General features: G+C 42.8%; 1 protein-coding gene across 1 annotated transcript in view; it reads left to right on the top strand.

Moving 5' to 3' along the window:
• SLC12A8 (solute carrier family 12 member 8) overlaps nt 1-18,534 on the top strand; it is a 144,349-nt gene that overhangs the window by 105,710 nt on the left and 20,105 nt on the right. The window contains exons 9-10 of the mRNA XM_042956675.1: nt 6,778-6,924; nt 13,249-13,894. Coding sequence (XP_042812609.1) covers nt 6,778-6,924; nt 13,249-13,894 — 793 coding nt within the window. The remainder of the gene's footprint in view (nt 1-6,777; nt 6,925-13,248; nt 13,895-18,534) is intronic.

Raw genomic sequence — 18,534 nt, 5'->3', positions numbered from 1 at the left:
GACCCTGAGATTCCTGTTAGTTATCAGAGAAATGTAGTAGGCTAGGAAAGTTTTCTTTGTTAACTTCTGAGTGTTTCTGCTCATATTTTGGGAGAAAGTACTATTTTCTCCCGGTGAGAGGCTCGGCAAAAGCTACTTTGCTCGTCTTCATGGAGGGCTACTGGCCACTCCTTGGGGCAGCCTGGGGCAGAAAACTCTGAACTTTCTCTTCTGAGCTACTTTTGGGCTTGGTTTCCACATTAGCACATGTTTCTTTTTAAGATATGTAGGCCACGATGTAAAGATGACTTATGTTTTCAAGGGTCTTGACTTTACTATGAAAGCAGGTTTTAAAAGAGGGGAGCTGCTCAGGTAATGAGAGGACTGTCACCCCACTTCCAGGGACCAAGGTCTTAAACCCCCAGAGAGAGGTTTGCTCTCAGGGAAGGAATCTACAACCCTCATGTTTAACTGTATGCATGCTTCCATCTTGAATTTCACCTCCAAGGGGCCTTTTCTCTAATTGTGGAATGAAAAGCTTGGCTGCATCAGAGGAATTAAAGGCCTCAGGGAACAGCTGATCCTTTGACCTGGGGAATCTGCCTGCTGCTGTCTGCAACTTGCCAGTGGCTAGCTAGCTGGCTAGCTCCGCCTGCCTCTAAAGCTGGTTTCTTTCTAGTAGATTCCCTCACAGAGGTCCTTTCAACCATTTGAGGCTCTTATCTGGATGGAACACAGCAAATTATCCCCTGGTCTGGGGCTCCTCTCTCTCCCTCCTTCCCCTCCTTTGCAGAAAGAACTAAAAACAGGTATGTGGGATGGGAGGCAGCCTGTATCCAAGGAAGGCTACAATGAGAAAGTAAAAACATCTCCATGGACAGCACGGGAAAGCCTTTGTGGGTGGAAATTCCACTGTTAATAATAGACACATGAACTGGGGAAGCTTGCTTGGAATGCCACCTGTCCCAGACATTGAACAGGTAGGCAAGCATTTAGCCAGTTGGGGGCACCTGCTAAACCGTGCTTGGCAATGATCTGTGGGAATGACATTGTGCACACATCAGGATGAGAGGTGGAGAGTTCATTTTTTAGAGAGGAATAGACTGTGTCTTAGAATAGACAGTTGTAAAACCTAAAAGAAAGGAAAGATACTGTTCTTGGTTCTCAGCAGCAAACAGGGGCTGGCACAGCAAGTAAGTCAACAGGGACAGAACCTACCAGGGCAACTCCAAAGTGGCGGCACTTTGGTGTGCTGTTGCTCCCCAAAGCCCCCCCCTCCCCCCCAAAAGGGATCACACAGGACTTCCCCCCCTCGAAGCCTTGAACCTTGGCTTTCCTCCTTTTGGCTTTCGGTGTTCCTCCTTGGGACTGACTCAGCTGCAGTAGCAAGCACATACTCAGGCAGTGAGCTGGGCCACAAACAACTTTATTAGCACTGCCTGGAGAATGGAAGGGTATAAGTGTGCAGTGTCCCACATGGTTACTTGACCCAGCTCACCACCCTCACCTGATTTTAGTAAACTGTTCATCCGGTTTCATGTCTTAGCTATGGCCTGTGTTCTGAGCCAGCCCATCTCTGAGCTCTTCTGGGCCCCGCGGAAGCAAATCCTCCTCAGTCTGGTCTGTGTGTCCTGAGGGTCTCCCCTTCGGGCACAGACCAGGGCAGGCCTCCAGGATGCTCCCCTTGGTGCTGGTTCTCTCAAAGCTCCTCAGTGCACTTCTCTGTCTTTCTGTCGGGTGCTTTCTGCCAGAACACTTACCTTCAATGGCTGCTGGCTGCCCTGGCCTTCTTTCTGCAGCTGGTCAGTTCATCTGTTTCTTTTTGGGTTTCCTGCAGCTTCTCAGATCTATTTCTAATTATTTGGCTTCCCAGCCTACAGTTTCTCTAAGAAGTTTCTTTTTTGTTTTATATCCATGCCCCACCGAAACTTTTTCCTGGCTTTTGGGTGTTAGTCTCTGTAGTGTTACACTTTCTAAAAAACCTTTCGTACGTTGTGGTGGCTCTGAGGTAATCTATGTAAACCACAATACTTGGTACATAGTAGGTGCTTATTAAATTTGGACTCCTCTGTACATTACTTATGGGGATAACCTTATAGATGGGGCATATTTTTCCCTCTACAAATCCAGCATATTTAGCAGGATAGGAAAAAAAAAAGTCAGTCCTAATATCAATCCCAATATTATTCAGTTATAGAAAAGGGAGTTGTATAAAGATCAGTTATTAGTAGGGGTAAAACTGAATAGATTAAATAATTGTTTCAGAATAAACTTGTATACAGTTCAGGAAAAAAAATGTTTATTAACATCCAAAAGACCAAGTACTTTAGGAAGCCTGGAGCTTGCTATCTAGCAAAATAAGAACAAACTAAGTAGGAAAAGTACCCCAAAAGCATCTTTGTTAAAAATGAGGTATCCATAGACTTGGCAGTCATGGTTTCATGTATTCAAGAGGGACCTTGAGTGCCCAGGGTACAGGTTGTGCTTGACAAGATGGGGTGGGGCAGGGCCCTCGGCTGGTGAAGGAGCCTCGCCAGCTGTTGAGTATCCACCATCCAGCCCATCCTGGCTGCCCTCTGCTCCCCATCACGGACATGGAACTGCCTCTCAGGAAGTGAAGCCATCTTTATTTCCTGATGGAAAATGGCTATGAAGCGAGAGAGAAAACTTGACTGAAAGTTGAGTTGTTGGTTATTTTGTGGTGTAGGGTCCGTATTAGAAAACTCATGTCTGATGTGAGAGAAAACTAGGGGACTGTGAGGCAATTTGGGATTATAAAGGGTTTCAGGATATACTCCTGAGTAACATCAAGGGCACATAGGAATTGGATGAGGCAGAATGAGCACCCTGCAAATGACTTTGAATCCAATCCTTCAGGAGAAGGGAGCAGCCAGTGGATAGGTGGGATTTCTTAGTGAAGCTCCAATGGGAGTTGGGATATAATATGAAAAGCAGAGAGATGGAATTATGATTTTTATCAGTAGTTACTGAGGAAAGAAATTAGGGTAGTTCCCACCTCAGGTAATATGTTGGAAAGACAGAATTTTTTGTGATGGCTCAAACAGGTGTATGACAGAGGGGTGATTTTTTTTTCCCCCATAAAGAACTGTTGACACACATCTGCTCAAATAAATGCTCACTTCCATCTCCACTGGCACAGTTAGCAAGTCTGTAGTTCTGTATGAATAGAGACAGTGATTAAATTCTCCAAGGGCTGGGAGCAAAGCTGTGTGGTTTCCTGCTGTGCCTAAAAAGTCTTACCCTGTGCCCAGCATTGTGCCAGGTACATAACCTGTCCTCAGTGAATGCTTCCAAGGATGGATGGATGGCAGATAGAGGGGACAAAATAGGATGCACATGGGAGAGAGAAATAGAATGGAGTTCTTATAATTCATCCAGATATGAGACATTTCATTTTTCAGCAAAATTGACAGAATAATCAGAATAATAGGTTTTTTTGTTGTTTTAAATATTTATTTATTTTTGAGAGAGAGAGAGCGAGCAAACCGGGGAGAAGCAGAGAGAGAGGGGGACAGAGGATCCAAAGTGAGCTCCATACTGACAGCAGAGAGCCTGATGCGGGGCTCAAACTCTGGAACTGTGAGATCACGAGCCGAAGTCAGACGCTTAACCAACTGGGCCACCTAGGCACCCCAATAAAAATTTTATATAAAAGGATTATCAAGTGAACAGACCATTGTAAACACAATTGATACACTGGACATAACAAGTCATTATACCTGGACAGTCCCCTCTCCTACCCCTAGCCCAAAGGTCCTGCAGGAATCCCAGGGAGTGTTTGTGGGAAGGCTGACCAAAGATGGGCATCCTGGTGCCAGAGACTCCAGCTCCTGGGTCAGCCCCACACTAGGAGGAAGCCAGATTAGGGAATCTCATTTCCAATCAGAGTAAATGGACAGACTTTCAATAAAAAAAATTTTTTTTTAACATAAATATATATAATCTTTTGGATAAGAAGCAATACAGTTTCTGCAAGGAGATACCATGCCTACGTCTCCTGGAGAATTCTCTGAAAGGACAGCGTGGTGGGTACAATGCACCTTGCCCAGTGGTTCTCCACCCTGGCTGTGCATTAGAATCACCTGGAGGGTTTCAGAAACATCAAGGATGTCTGTGCCCCACCCTACACTCATAAAGCAAAACTTCTGCAGTGATTCTTAGGTATAGCCAGATCAGAGAACTACTAATTAGATTTTCTATAAAGCTTTTGATAAAATTTCATCATGGAGTTTATGTATTTTTAAAACCAGAAAATACAGGATGCATTTGGTCAAGAAGACAGAAACAAAGGTTAGAGGTGAAGGATTGCATCTCAGAATGGATCAGAGATTGATAATGGAGCCAGTTTATCTGCCAATTTTGTGAGGCATCCAGGGCACGAGTCACAGTGAAGTCGTGAAGCTTCATGAATTCCATGGGCATGTGCTGAGCCTGTTTGCCAGACTGTTAGGTGTGGTGGGGCAGGGGCAAGATGCATGAGACACAGGAGCTTATGTTGCACTGCAAGATAAGCCATGAGTGTAATGGACTATAGCCCAGGGTGGAAATTACAAATGCTGTCAGAATACACAAATAGAGTGATGGGAGGGGCACCTGGGTGGCTCACTTGGTTAAGCATCTGACTTGGTTTTGGCTCAGGTCATGATCTTGTGGTTTTGTGAGTTCAAGTCCCACGTTGGGCTCTGTGCTGACAGCATGGAGCCTGCTTGGGATTCTCTCTTTCCTACTCTCTCTGCCCCTCGCCCAGTCCCTCTGTCTCTCTGTCTCTCTAAAAATAAATAAACTTAAAAAAAAGGGATAAACATTAGATGATATTAATTTCTTCTAGTTATAAAATGATAAGAAGAGCGGGGGTAGAATAGACATAGACACCTGTGATAATGAAGAAAATAGACATGAGAGATTCTGGGGATAAGATGAGGTAACATATTTAGGGAAAAGTAATCCACACTGAAATGAAGTTCAGGTTAGGCTCTGCAGTGGACCTGAGTCATGTTCATCAGGCCCCTGGCATCCCTGACCATTTGGGGGTTATTCCACCTATATGTGATCTTGGAGGGAGTGATGAGCCCCACTTAATATTAATAATACAGAAGCCCGAAGGACAAGACGCTCTCTTGCCTGCCCCTTTGTGGCCTAAGTAGGGCATGTGACCTAGCTTAGACCCATCAGATGCTCCAAGTGTAATGAATGGGACAACAGTGAAGGGATAGTGGGAATTCATCTGCAGGGAAACAGGGTGCTGGTAGCATCCTGGTCAAACTGTTCCCATTCCAGAGTCCAGCTTGTGCCTCCAGGCTTCGGTCTTGCCCTTTCTGAGCATGATCTTTCAGCTTCGTGATGATTCTGTGAACCTCCAGTGTCCTACAAATATATTCTTTTAAAAGTATTTTGTTTCTAATCAGGAATCCTGGCTGATGCAGGTTTCCTGTGATAATTTATGAGCCAGGAAAGAGGTCTAGCCACGGACTAGTATTCCATGTAGCTTGATGCCACTGACCCAGTGAACTGACAAGGCAAGGACATAAAAAGTGAGGTGGAGAATCTTCATCATGAAGGGTGTGACAAAACCATGCAAATTAAGATGACCCCATCTGTGATCTTTGGACAAATGAGCATTTGGAACATACAGTTCTGGCCACCGTGCCTATGGTAAAGTAGAATGGAGATGGGCATCTCAAATAATCAGAAAACAGACTTCCCGCTGGGTACAGATGAGGTCCAGCTCAGGGCAGGGATGGGGAGTGGGGGGACAGTTCCTGACAGCCTGTGACACAGCTGCATGGCCAGTAGCACTGATCTTTGCGAGTCAACATCCAGCAGAACAACTGTGCCCTCTCTTAGTCTATCTGTTGGTGATTTGTGGGCCACGTGGGTCATGGAGCTCATTCATTCCTTCAGCGTTCGAAGCTCTGTGTTGGCACCGATACTAGGATGAACAAGATAGGGGCCCTGCAGAAATGAGGCCTCTGGGACCACTTGTGTGGGAGGGTGTTACTCACCTTACACTGAGGTGCTACGGGGTCCTGAGGAGCAGCCGCTGCTGTGAGGGGCTTGGGGAAGGCCTCATGGAGGAAAGGAGGTTTGTGCTGAGTCTTGAAGCACAACTGGGTTTAACAGACAGACAATGAGTAGATTAGGAGTGGACAGAGGGTGTTAGCTGGCAGGGAAACATTCTGACAAAGACTCAAAGACTCTGAGTGTGTGGGGTATGGGGCTACAAAGGTCACAGACCAGGAAGGGGCCGAGAATGTCAGGGTGTTGGGAAGCCATTGATATTTTTATGGCAGTGACATTATGATCGAGTTTGAGTTTAGAGACGTCACTCTGGCAGAGGCTTGGGGATAATTCAGAGTGGACAGAACGTAGAGGCAGGAGGCCAGTTGGCCAGTGGTTCTCAAAGTGTGGTCCCCAGACCCTCAGCATCAGCATCAACTGGGAACTTTTTAGAAATCCAAATTCTTGGGCTCTTCCCTAGAACTGCTTAATCAGAAACTCTCAGGTGGGGATCAAAAATCCATATTTTAACAAGCCCTCTAGCTGAGACTGATGCACGCTCAATTTGAGAACCTCTATGTTGTCCATACAAGAGGTGATGGTGAGCCAAACTGAAATAGTGGCGGTATGAATGAAATGGGATGGAGTTGGGAATATTGGAAATATATCCGAGAGGCTGAATCTAGAGGACTAATGATCGATGGGGTGCAGATGGTGCTAGGGAACAGAGAGGGACAGGCATATTCTGGCATTGGGTAATGAAATTACTTCCTTATATAGGTGTCCCTGGTGGGCTTCCTGTTCCTTTTGGGCTTATACATCTCATCTCTGGCCTCCTGTATGGGAGGACTCTATGGAGCCCCCCGGATCCTGCAGTGCATTGCCCAGGAGAAAGTGATTCCCACACTGGCCTGTCTGGGGAAAGGGGTGAGTGATCCTTTTTTTGAGAAATGTACATTTTGCTGTGAACCAGATTATCAGCCAATAAATTGCTTAAGTCTCTCCGATTAGAGCCAGTGGTCAAGTTCTCCAGAGTGGGAGAAATGAGAATGCAGAGTTGTTCTCTCCTGTCCTCTGGCAGCCTTAGGGCGGAGCCAGTTGGACAAACCATCTGTCAATGTCATAGCCACCAGAACCCCTTGGCACTGGGTTAGCTAACTGACAGAATGGCATCTTGGACCCTGAGCAACAGGGAAAGGGAGTGTCACATCCTTTAATAAAAATAAATTTGGGATCCTCTCAGTTCAGCATAGAAGAAAAAAATCTCTTGGTGAGGAGGGGAGCTGGACCTTGCAGCTCAAACTCTGCCCTTGATTTTTGCCTTTCCTTTGGGGTTGCTGTATGATGATTTCTCATACCTCAGGCCTCTGGGCCTCCTGTCAGTCTTCATGGCTCAAACTCTCACCAATAGAATATAGCTTGGTTGAGTCACGAAATGATAGAATGAGACATTCCTAAAACCTAAGCGGTGACAAAAGAGAAATAGAGAGAGAGAGTTAGAGAGAGAGAACCCCACTTCCCACTAATGTGGTTTACTGAGAAAGAGTTCATTTCTGTCTTATTGGAGCACCACAGAGACCCTCCCCCAACCCCTTCCCACCCCAGACCCCTCTCGGGTAGGGTCACCAGCCCTCCCTTACCATCCTCCACTTCTGACCCATCAGCCAGCATGGGCTGGGTGGGAGCACTGACTCTCATCTCTGTACCTTCTATGTGGTATATGCCTTTTCTTTTACTTTAATTTCATGTATTTTTATTAGGTAATGTATACACAGGGCTCAAAACTAAGAAAGATATAAAAGGTATACATTGAGAATTTTTGCTCCTATCATGACTCCTTTATTATCTCTTTCTTCACCAGCACCCATGCCCTGTCAGTTGCTGTTTTTATTAGTTTTTTTATGAATCCTCTCTATTTTTTTATACAACTACAGTGTTCTAACATGTGATTCTATACCTTGCTTTTCTTCATTTAATATAACTTGGAAGTCCAACTTTTCATATGTATGTCAAGAAAACTTTTTCATTCTCTTTCCATTGGGTGGATAGACCATAGTTTTTATCCAGTTTCCTATGGATTGATCCATGTGTGGCTTTCAGTAAACATTGCTACAAGGAATAATGTTGTGTATGTGTATGTAATTATTTAATGTGCAGGTATATCTGTAGGATATAGTTTCATAAGTAGGTTTGCTGCAACAAAATGTATTTTTAATTTTAATAGATATTGTCAAGACACCTTTCATAGAATTTGTATGATTTTTGTATTTCTACCAGGAATGTATAACAGTTCCTGCTTCCTGACAGTCAGCATCACTCTTAGATTCAGGCCAAAAGACCCTGCTTTATAGACTCTGTTCTGGGTTCTGGTCCTTGATAAGGAGTTCATGAGATCAAGGGGACATGCCCACTGGATCCCAGACCCCTCTTCTGGATGGTGTACATGTGCTGCACTGGACCATTTGCACTCTTGCCTGGAATTCTCTGCCCGGATGTCCCACAACCCACATCCAGGGTCTGCGAGGGCCCCTTCCCTGGGCCTGTCCTTTTAGGCCCTGGGTATGGGCAGGAGTCCAGATGTAGGTGTAAGGCCCCCACAGTATGGTCTGGGAAGGGTAGGAGGTGGGCTAGGAGCTGGCGGCTGTATGTGGCCATCCTCTACTGAAGAACCCTGAGGAGAACAGCGATTCTAAACCTGAACCTGGTCTTCCCCATTGTCCTAAAGGTGTGTTTGCAAAGGAAGGAAGATGGAACATATTTGCTTTAACTGTTTGTTAGCTTGGTTTATACTTATACATATTTGGACATCGTGTGTGAGGACTGCCATTTGCACTCTGGTCCCAGGTACCACATTATTAGCAATCACAGTTCATTGTCAAATGTGACTTTTTGCTAGTTGTATAGTGAGAAATGGCATCTCAGGATCCTTGTGATTTGCATTACTCTCTCTCTTTTTTTTAAATGTTCATTTTGGGAGGCAGAGGGACAGAGAGAGAGGGGGACAGAAGATCCAAAATGGGCTCTAGGCTGACAGCAGAGAGCCCGATGTGAGGCTCAAACTCACAAACTGTGAGATCATGAGCTGAGCTGAAGTCAGACACTTAATTGAGCCACCCAGGCGCCCCTGTGATTTGCACTACTCTTATATGAATGAGGTTGGAGATCGTTTCCTCTTAGAGTCATATATGTATCCTGTGATTGTTGGTCTTTTTCTTCTCAATTGCTAGAAGCTCTTCTTTTGTTGGGGAAGTTAACTCCTTGTGATATATATTACAAATGTTTTCTCTAGTTTGTCACTTGCCTTTTAACTTTGAAGTTTTTTTTCTCCCCAAAGCTTCTTTACATATGATTAAATTTTATTAGCACATTTTCTTTTTTAATGGGGGGAGAGAATAAACTTTAAAAAAATTTTGAGAGCTATTCAACATATAGAAAAGAGCATAAAACCAATATGAACAGGTTTTTTTTTTTAAATTTTGTATGTTTATTTTTGAGAGAGACAGAGTGCAAGTGGGGGAAGGGCAGAGAGAGACAGAGACACAAAATCTGAAGCAGGCTCCAAGCTCTGAGCTGTCAGCACAGAGCCCGACTTGGGGCTTCAACCCATGAACCATGAGATCATGACCTGAGCTGAAGTTGGACACTTAACTGACTGAGCCACCCAGGCACCCCAATATGAAGTTTTGAAGAATAACTGAAATGAATGTTCCAGCCTCCACATGCCTTCTCTGGTCAGAGCCCCATCCCTCTCTGTACCTGTAGTCTTCTGTGATAATAATTTCCTTGCTTTCTTCAAGGCTTTACTCAGGAGTCAGCAAACTTCTGAGAAGGGCCAAATAGTAAATACTTTAGACTTTGCAGGCCCTATGGTCTCTGTCACAACTACTCAACTCTGCAATTGTAGCTCAAAAGTAGCCACAGACACAGACATGTCTATTGGGGGATAGGTGTAGCTGTTTTCTAGTCAAACTTTTTTATGGACACTGAAATTCGAATTTCATGTAATTTTTGTGTGTCATGAAATCTTCCTCTTCTTTTGATTTTTTTTCCCCCCAACTGTTTAAAAGTGTAAAACCGTTCTTAGCTCATGGGCATACATAAACAGATGGTGGCCAGATGGCCCATGAGCCATAGTTTGCTGACCCCTGGTTTGCTTCCTACATATGCATCTCTAAACAAAATTGTTTAATTTTGCCTGTTTTTAAACTTTGTATAAATGTGGCATGCCTCTTTCCCTCAACATTATGTTTATGAGATTTGTCTACATTTTTGCTTGAAGCAGCAGCTTGTTTATTATCATCCCTATATAGCATTTCCTCACTTGCTAGAATTTATTTATCCATTCTGCTGTTGATGGACATTTGGGTTGTTTCCAATTTGGGACTGTTACAGACAGTACAATAAGCATTCTTATATTAGTAGAAAGGTTCACATTTAAAGGTCTTCCAGACTATATACCTGTTATTGGAATTGCTAAGCTATAAGGTATGTCTATTTTCACTTACTAGACGACAAACTCTTTTCCCAAAGTACTTGTACTAATTGACCCCTATCAGCAGTGGATAAGCATTCCTATCCCTCTGTGTTTGTGCCAATGCTTGACACTATCAGACTTTTTAATTCTTGCCAATCTGGTGGGTGTTTAATGGGATCTTCCTATGGTTTCAATTTGCATTTCCTTGATTACTTAATGAAGTTGGGTACCTTTCATATGCTTAATAGACATTCTTTTGCTCACTTCCTTTTTTAGTGGGTTGTCTGACTTCTAATTATTTTGTAAAGATTCTTTGATATTTTGGATTTCTCTTCATCAGTTAAATGTGTTACAAATATCTTTTCCCATTCTGTGGCTTGTTTTTTTTTTTTTCATTTCTTTATGGTGTCTTTTGGTAGGAGAAGTTCATATTCCACCCTTAAAACACTTTACAACCTGCCCTCATCAAAATCTTGGCCTGGACCATTAGCATTTCCTTCAGCCCACCTAGCACCCTCCTTTTACATTCTCTTTAGTTTCTAAGTACTTACTTTATTCTTAGTAGTTTTATTGTTAGAGTATGCTAAATAGCTGTAGCAAATTTACCCAAAAATGTAATTGTCAAAGGCAGTAAAAGCATACTTTTACTTCTTATTTTTCCCCCCAGAATTTTACACTAAAGCTCTTGGGCAGGTGTTTCAGGTCAACAGGGGCTTTGGCCCTCTGAGATTCGGGCTGATGACTTTGCTGTCTTCATCCTGTGACTTTGAAGGCTGCACTCTATTCTGACCATCAGAAAAGGGAAATGCACCTGAAAGAACACATGTGGGAGATTCACAGGTCAGGTCTGGAAATGGCTTATGTGTCTGCCCCTCCCCTTGCAGACTGCTGGCTGTAAAGGAGGTGGGACCAGTGTATAGATCCTGTGTATATCTGAGGGTGAAGCTGACAGAATGAGAGAATGAGAAGAGACATGAAGAATTTTGCTGGATTGAGCAGCTGTTTTCTGAGACAGAGACTACAAAAGGAGTAGATTTGATGGTGGGAGATTAGGGGGTCAGCAGTTTGGTTTGGGACATTTGAGATCCTTTTAGACATCAACTGGAAATGTTGAGTAGACAGTTGAATATTTAAGTCTGGATTGCAGGGGGACATTTCAGGCTGGAGATTCAAATATGGGAGTTAAGAGCACAAAGCTAGTATTTAAATTTAGGATTCTGGGTACCTGGGTGGCTCAGTGGGTTAAGCATCTGACTTCGGCTCAGGTCATGATCTCACAGTGTGTGGGTTTGAGCCCCACGTTGGGCTCTGTGCTGACAGCTCAGAGCCTGGAGCCTCCTTTGGATTCTGTATCTCCCTCTGTCTCTGCTCCTCCCCTACTCACACTCTGTCTCTCAAAAATAAAAATTAAAAAAATTAAAAAAAAATAAATTTAGGATTCTGGTTGAAATCACCTAGGAAAGGAGTATAGATAGAGAAAAGAAAGGGTCTGAGGATAGAGCTCTGGGCTACTTTAAATGTAGATGTCAGAGAGAGGTGCCTGGGTGGCTCAGTTGGTTAAGCATTGAGCTTTGGTTCAGGTCATGATCTCATGGTTTGTGGGTTCAAGCCCCACATCAGGCTCTGTGCTGACAGCCCAGAGCCTCCTTGGGATTCCCTCTCTCTCCTTGCCCCTCCCCCACTCACGCTTTCTCTCCCCAAATAAATAAACCTAATAAATAAATAAATAAATAAATAAATAAATATTTCAGAGATGTAGAGGAGTTAGCTACAGAGACTAAGAAGGAGCAGACAATGAGGGAGGCAAGTCAGGAGAAGGTAGGCAAAGGAAGTCTTTCAAAGAACAGGAAGTGATCAGCTGGGTCAAATATAGTTCTTAGGGCAAGGAAGATGGGGACCAAGAAGTGTCCAGTGCTTTTGGCTGAAGAACCATGTCAGTGACTGTGTGATGAACAGCTTCTGTGGAGTGACAAATTATATGGAGTTAGCGCATATTTTCTACTCCTGTTCTCCTGAAGGTCACCATACCCACCTCCATTAATAACAGATATGTATAAAATAAGTGTGTGTGTGAGCATGTGTAGGTTTAGTTTCAGAATTTCTTCACCACAGCCACAAGAGATTCTGTTGTATCTTTCAGGGTCTGCCACTCCCTTCAGGTCATTTTCTCCATTATAGCCTGGGAACTTTGCACCACTTTGATTTCTAAGACTGATGTTAAAATCCAAAGAGGGTTGCCTGGGTAGCTCAGTCACTTGAGTGTCTGACTCTTGATTTCAGCTCAGGCAATGATCATAACATTGAGCCCCATATTGGAGAGGGACTCCATGCTCAGTGTGGAGTCTGCTTAAGATCCCCCCACCCCACTACCCCTCTCCCCACTCACTCTCTTTCTCTAAAAAAAAATAACAAAACAAAAAACAAAACAAAACTCCCCAAACCCCCCAATAAAAGCCAAAGGAGAAATATTTGGGAAGTCCAAGTTCTATATAGCCATACTCCATATTAATAGTTCTGAATACAACCAATACCCATGGTGTATTGACCTACTGTGTGTCAATGCTGTGTCAAGCATTTTATGTGCATTAGCTCTGTTCTCACAATAACCCCGTGGGATTGAGTTGGATATTATTATCCCAAGTTTATAGACAATCAGTTATTTACTGATTGGTAGAACGTGGTACAAGTGGTTGAACCATTATGAATTGTGTTTCTATCATATAATGTGATTTTCTTCTGAAATTTCATAGTCTTGCATGTTATTTTTCTTTCTGCAGAAAGGGCCAAATAAAACACCTATAGCTGCCATCTTCCTGACCAGCTTAGTGACCATGGCCTTTGTCCTTGTGGGCCAGGTGAATGTTCTAGCCCCCATTGTCACCATCAATTTCATGCTGACATACATTGCAGTGGACTACTCTTACTTCTCTCTGTCCATGGGTCCCTGCAGCCTTCCCCAGGTGCCTGAGTCAGTGCACAGGGAGGGCACAGGAGCTCTCCACTGCTCTGAGCACCTGCTCTTGCAGAAGGCTCCCAGCTATGGCTCTGAGGGCACTGCCCGAAACCTCTCTGAGGGGACTCTGCTAGAATTCACCAAAGACATGGATCAACTCCTCCAGCTAACCAGGAAGCTTGAGAATAGCCAACCGAGGCAAGGAGACAGTGACGGGATCCCAGAAAGTAAGAAGGGGAAAAGCAAGAAGGCCACAAAGTCAACCTTACAAGAGAGCTTCCTTTTGGACCTCAAATCCCCAGCTTCCTTATCTGCTGAGGGCTCTGACAGATTGCCTACTGCCTCATGGGAGGGGCAGGAAGACTACTGGAACAAACAGAGTGCCAGGAGTGAAAGAGTTTGGTCTAGAGGAACATGTGGAGAACAACTTGTCCCTGAGCCAAGTTACCAGCCTGGCCCAAGTGGAGAAGGTGAGTGCTTTGGAATCACATTAGGGCCTCCTAATTTGGGGTGACCTCACCTACCCAGTTATCAAAACCCCTTTTCAAGTCCTCAGCCAGTTTACTTTATAGCTGGGTTTAAAATCCTTGTTAATTTTGTGCGATATTTATTTTTTAAAGTTATATTCAAGTATCAGCTGAATTTGTAACTCTACTCTGTTATAGTGATTTTAAACAGAAATTTCTGTTTACTCTTGTATGGTAGATCTTGGAGCCATGGCTAATAATTGAACATTATTTCATTTTACTCAAAACTCAGCTGAGATATAATATAAACATGAAGGGCACCTGCATGCCTTAGTTGGTTGAGTGTCTGACTCTTGATTTCAGCTCAGGTCATGATCTCGTGATCTCATGGTCATGATCTCATGGTTGTGGGATCAAGCCCCACGTTGGGGTCTGTGCTGAATATGGAGCCTGCTTGGGATTCTCTCTCTCCTTCACTGTCTGTCCCTCACTCGCTCATGTGCTCTCTCTCCCTCTCAAAATAAATGTACTTCAATACCAACACAAACGAGACCAATTTTTCCTTTCAAAAGAAGTGGAAATGTAACAAACTGTCTGCCTTAGGAGGTTTTGTCTGTGGACAAAAGACAAAAGAAAAATCTCCCAAACCAGGCAAGAGGGGGTGGAAGAAAGATGGCCAAAGGAGCACATCTTTGCTTTACTCTCTCAAATCTACAAACATGATAACACGCAGGGAGATTCTCAGAGAGAGGCTTACAGGGCATGAGAAATTCTGAGAGAAAGAAAGAACTTATAATTTTGAGTCTTCCACATTCTAGGTGTTTTCCATATGTTATTTCATGTAATAAAATAGATATTATATTTTTCCATTTTACAAATGAAGACACTGGGCCCCAGTGAGGTCACAGAGAAGTCTCAGAGCTCATACTTTGCACAGCCAGATGTCACACCCAGGTCCATTGCCTGTATTTGAAGTTCATTACTTTTCTTTACATTATCCTGCCTTTTGAGATCTGTATAGACAAATGTGAGCAAAGAGGAGAAGACAGACAGATGTAGAAAGAGATGTCTAAAAACAAATGCTTTACATTCTTCCATACACTTGCTTTTCCTTCTTTACCTCTGAATTGGTGGGAGATTTTTAATGATAGGAGCATTATTAAATTTTAAGAATTATTTTATTTTTATCAAAATAATAAGTGTACAGTTTAATATGCCAAGTAGACTTAAAAGTAACATAATCAGAAATAGTAGTTCTCACTCTTCCATACCATCCCTTGTACCCTAGTCCCACTCCCAGAAAATCCCACTTTCAACCAAAAAGTTGCTTCTTTTATTAACCTTCATGTGACTAAATAATATATTTGTATTTCTATTTTTTGATATGTCAGTTTCAGATATCCTCATTTGACTTTCTATGGTAAATGAAGTTTTAACACATTTATGCCACTCTGACTTCTCATCCAATATCCCCAGTGTACTTATATCACAGTTTTGATTAACTTAATAGCTAGTATTCATATTATTATGATTAAGTAAATATTGCTTAACTCTGAGCCATATTGCATACACTATGATTACATTTCCTTTTTTGTACAACTTTTCTGTTTCCTGGAGTTAATAATTGCCTTACTTTTTATTTGCTTGGTTTTCTGTCATCATTTTTCTCTAAATACTCTGGCAGATATGTCAAATGCCTCTTAATGTTATTTTCCAAATGCTTGAATTCTTCAGAAATCTAACATATTCATTTCTTTTTTTGTCTTTGTCTAATGGCTGTCATCCTGTTCCATTCTAGACTATCTGTTCTCTAAGCCTGCTATAAAACTCCTGGAATTCTCTTTATCACACTCTATGTCAGATCCAGGGAACAAAGATTTTCTGGATACAATATTACAGTGGATTTTTTTTTTTTTTTTTTTTTTTTTTTTTGCCTACCCAGCGTTGAATGACCTCTCTATGTTTGAAGAATTTCCGGTGTTACAAGTCTTGGTGAGAGGAAAAGCAAGCCTTTCACACTCAAAACTGAAGATGTCAGATACACAGTTTTCCAGCCTCTCCTATATCCAAGAGTTCAGGCATGAGGCTGAGGCTCTGCCAATCAGATGAGCCCTCCTTATACCTGGAACTGGGAACTGGAAACCTGAAGAAGTGGTGACTTCTAGGAACTCTCTAAAAGCCTAATGGTAGCAGCAGGATGGCTGCATTCCTGGCTCCAGTGTCCAGCGCTTTCAGAGTCAGTGGGCAGGATTCAGCGTCTAGACCTTGGTGCCTGCTGCAGGAGTGTCCCCTCCTAGACTGCTCTGACATACAATATTGAGTGTTGTTCCTAGCTGTATAGCCTTGAACTTAATTTGCTAGCCTTTCCAGCTACTCTCAGAGGGAAGGCTAGGAAATATATTTTTACCTGATCATTTTGCTGCTTCATATGAAATGGTGTGGATTTTTTTCCTAAGAAAGAAGGGAGAGATTGGGTAATGACAATCAGTCAGTGCCACAATTATCATGGTTTTAATTTCTAAGAGCTTTTGGTTTAACCCAATTTTTCCTTATCTTTTTTTTTTTTTTATTTGAACGTCATCTCATTCTTGTTTTATGGATACAATGGCTTATCTTATCTCTCTGGTAATATTACTTATTCTCCCTTTAAAGTCTTTTTCTGCTCTTTTTATTGACTTGTGTTCTCTAGATCTTTTTCTCTTTGGCTTAGTCTCTCTCTCTCTCTCTCTCTCTCTCTCAGAGGCTTTACTAAAATGTCTGTTGAACTTTTGATTTCTTTTCCTACTTAGAAGTGAAGTACTAAAAAGTTGTTTAGAAGACCTGTATACTGGTCAGGGCCTGTTGATTAGGGCACCTCACTATATAATGATTAGGTTGTAGGCTAGCTTTTGCACAGGAGGATCCCAAAAAGTGACTATCTAGAGGTTTTCAAAACCTCTGGACTCTTTAGTTCCTCCAGAGGAGACTCCTTTAATCTCTTGTCTTACCCAGATGGCTGCATGCATTCAGGGAGCAGGGGGAAGTAGGGGAGTTAGGGTGTCTCATTGTTTAGGATACAGACTTAAATTCAATTCCCCAGTTTCTAGCTCTATTTACCCATTCTTGCTGTGCCTGGTGTCCCAAGTCCAGGCACTCACTGGTTTTATTTCTTCAGAGGAAAGGGGTCAGGCAAAGGAGTTATTACCTAGCTGTGTGGGGAGAAGAAAGGATCTTGATTTCCAGCTATTTCAGATACAGTCTTGGAACCAAATGCCTTTACCTTACCACTTCCCAGGGACATGGCACTGCCTAGTCTTGAACTTTGCTGGGGCCTGCCAGGGTGCACTGGAATGCTCCTTGCTGGTACCCTGTCTGTAGGGCCTATAATTCATCCTTCTCTGCTCTGCTCACTCTGTTACCATTCCCCTGTCACCTTTCCATCTTCCAAGACCTGTTTTTATCTTTCTTCCCTCATTCTCCTTATGCTTGTGGGTTTATGCCTATCTAATTCCTTTTCTGTTTTCTCAGTGGGTTTCCAGGAGAAATGTGCAGTCAGTTTGCAATCTTTAGTCAATGAGGTGCTTGCTGCCCAGTTGCCCAATCATAGAAAGGTCATAGCTGTTGACCACTCCCTGTCCTTCATCCTTGCTGCCTGTACCTTGGTGCAGACCCTTCCTATACAGCACCCAGACTCTTGTTAAGTCTGCAAACCAGTGTCCTGCCTCCAGATTCTCCCACATCCTGTTTCTCCTTCCCATTGTCCACTGAATGATTTTCTAAAATAAAACTCTTATCATGTCTCTCTTACTTAAAAACCTTCACTAGAATCAAATCTCTTCCATCTAAAGTCCAAGATCCTTGGTGGGATTTGCAAGGTTCTTTACAATCCTGCTCTGTACTACATTTTTGGCCGTTTTCCTCATGACGGCCCATACTCTGGATGTTCCAGTTAGACCTAAATGAATGCCCTAAACACATCTTGTTCTTCATCCCTTCCCGCCTTTGCATATGCTGCTCTGTCTTCACAGCTGCTTCACCTCCCGCTTCTCCATCTGGAAAACTCCAATGTATAGTTTAAAATCCATCCAACTTTTCATACGCATTTACACTCCCTCTGAGAAGGCTTTCCTGATTTCCTCTCCTGTGCAAGCATAACATTTGATTTATGCTAGCAGGATAAAGAATTAACACATTGTTTTATACATTTATATCGAATTTTTTACACATTTGTCTTCAGGCCCATGTGTCTGTCTGTCTTGAGGAAAAGAAATAGTAGTTTTATTCCTTTGCCCCTAGACTGTGGGCTTCCTTTAGTCACAAGCCATGTCTTTCCACCTTATATTTATCACAGTATTCCCACACAGTACACAGCATGCAGCAAACACTCAGTAAAGGCTAAATTGATGCACAATTGAGCAAATATTAACTTCAAAAAAATGAAACATTGATCAGTAAAGTAGAATAGAAAGAATTACACTATGATAAGAACCTAATCTGTGACAAACCAGATGTCATACAATAATAAGAATCAAATCACTATTGAGTAAACATTGTTGAAATCAAATGGATCAAAAAGATTAACTTGGGCTGTATTCTTTACCTTATATAGCCATGAATTCCTTATTTATAACAGCTGTGCAAGAGAGATATTTCTGACTATTGAA

This window comes from Panthera tigris, chromosome C2, assembly GCF_018350195.1.
Source record: "Panthera tigris isolate Pti1 chromosome C2, P.tigris_Pti1_mat1.1, whole genome shotgun sequence".
Taxonomy (NCBI): domain Eukaryota; kingdom Metazoa; phylum Chordata; class Mammalia; order Carnivora; family Felidae; genus Panthera; species Panthera tigris.
Note: the sequence above shows the minus strand (reverse complement) of the source record. Positions and strands in the feature narration are given on the sequence as shown.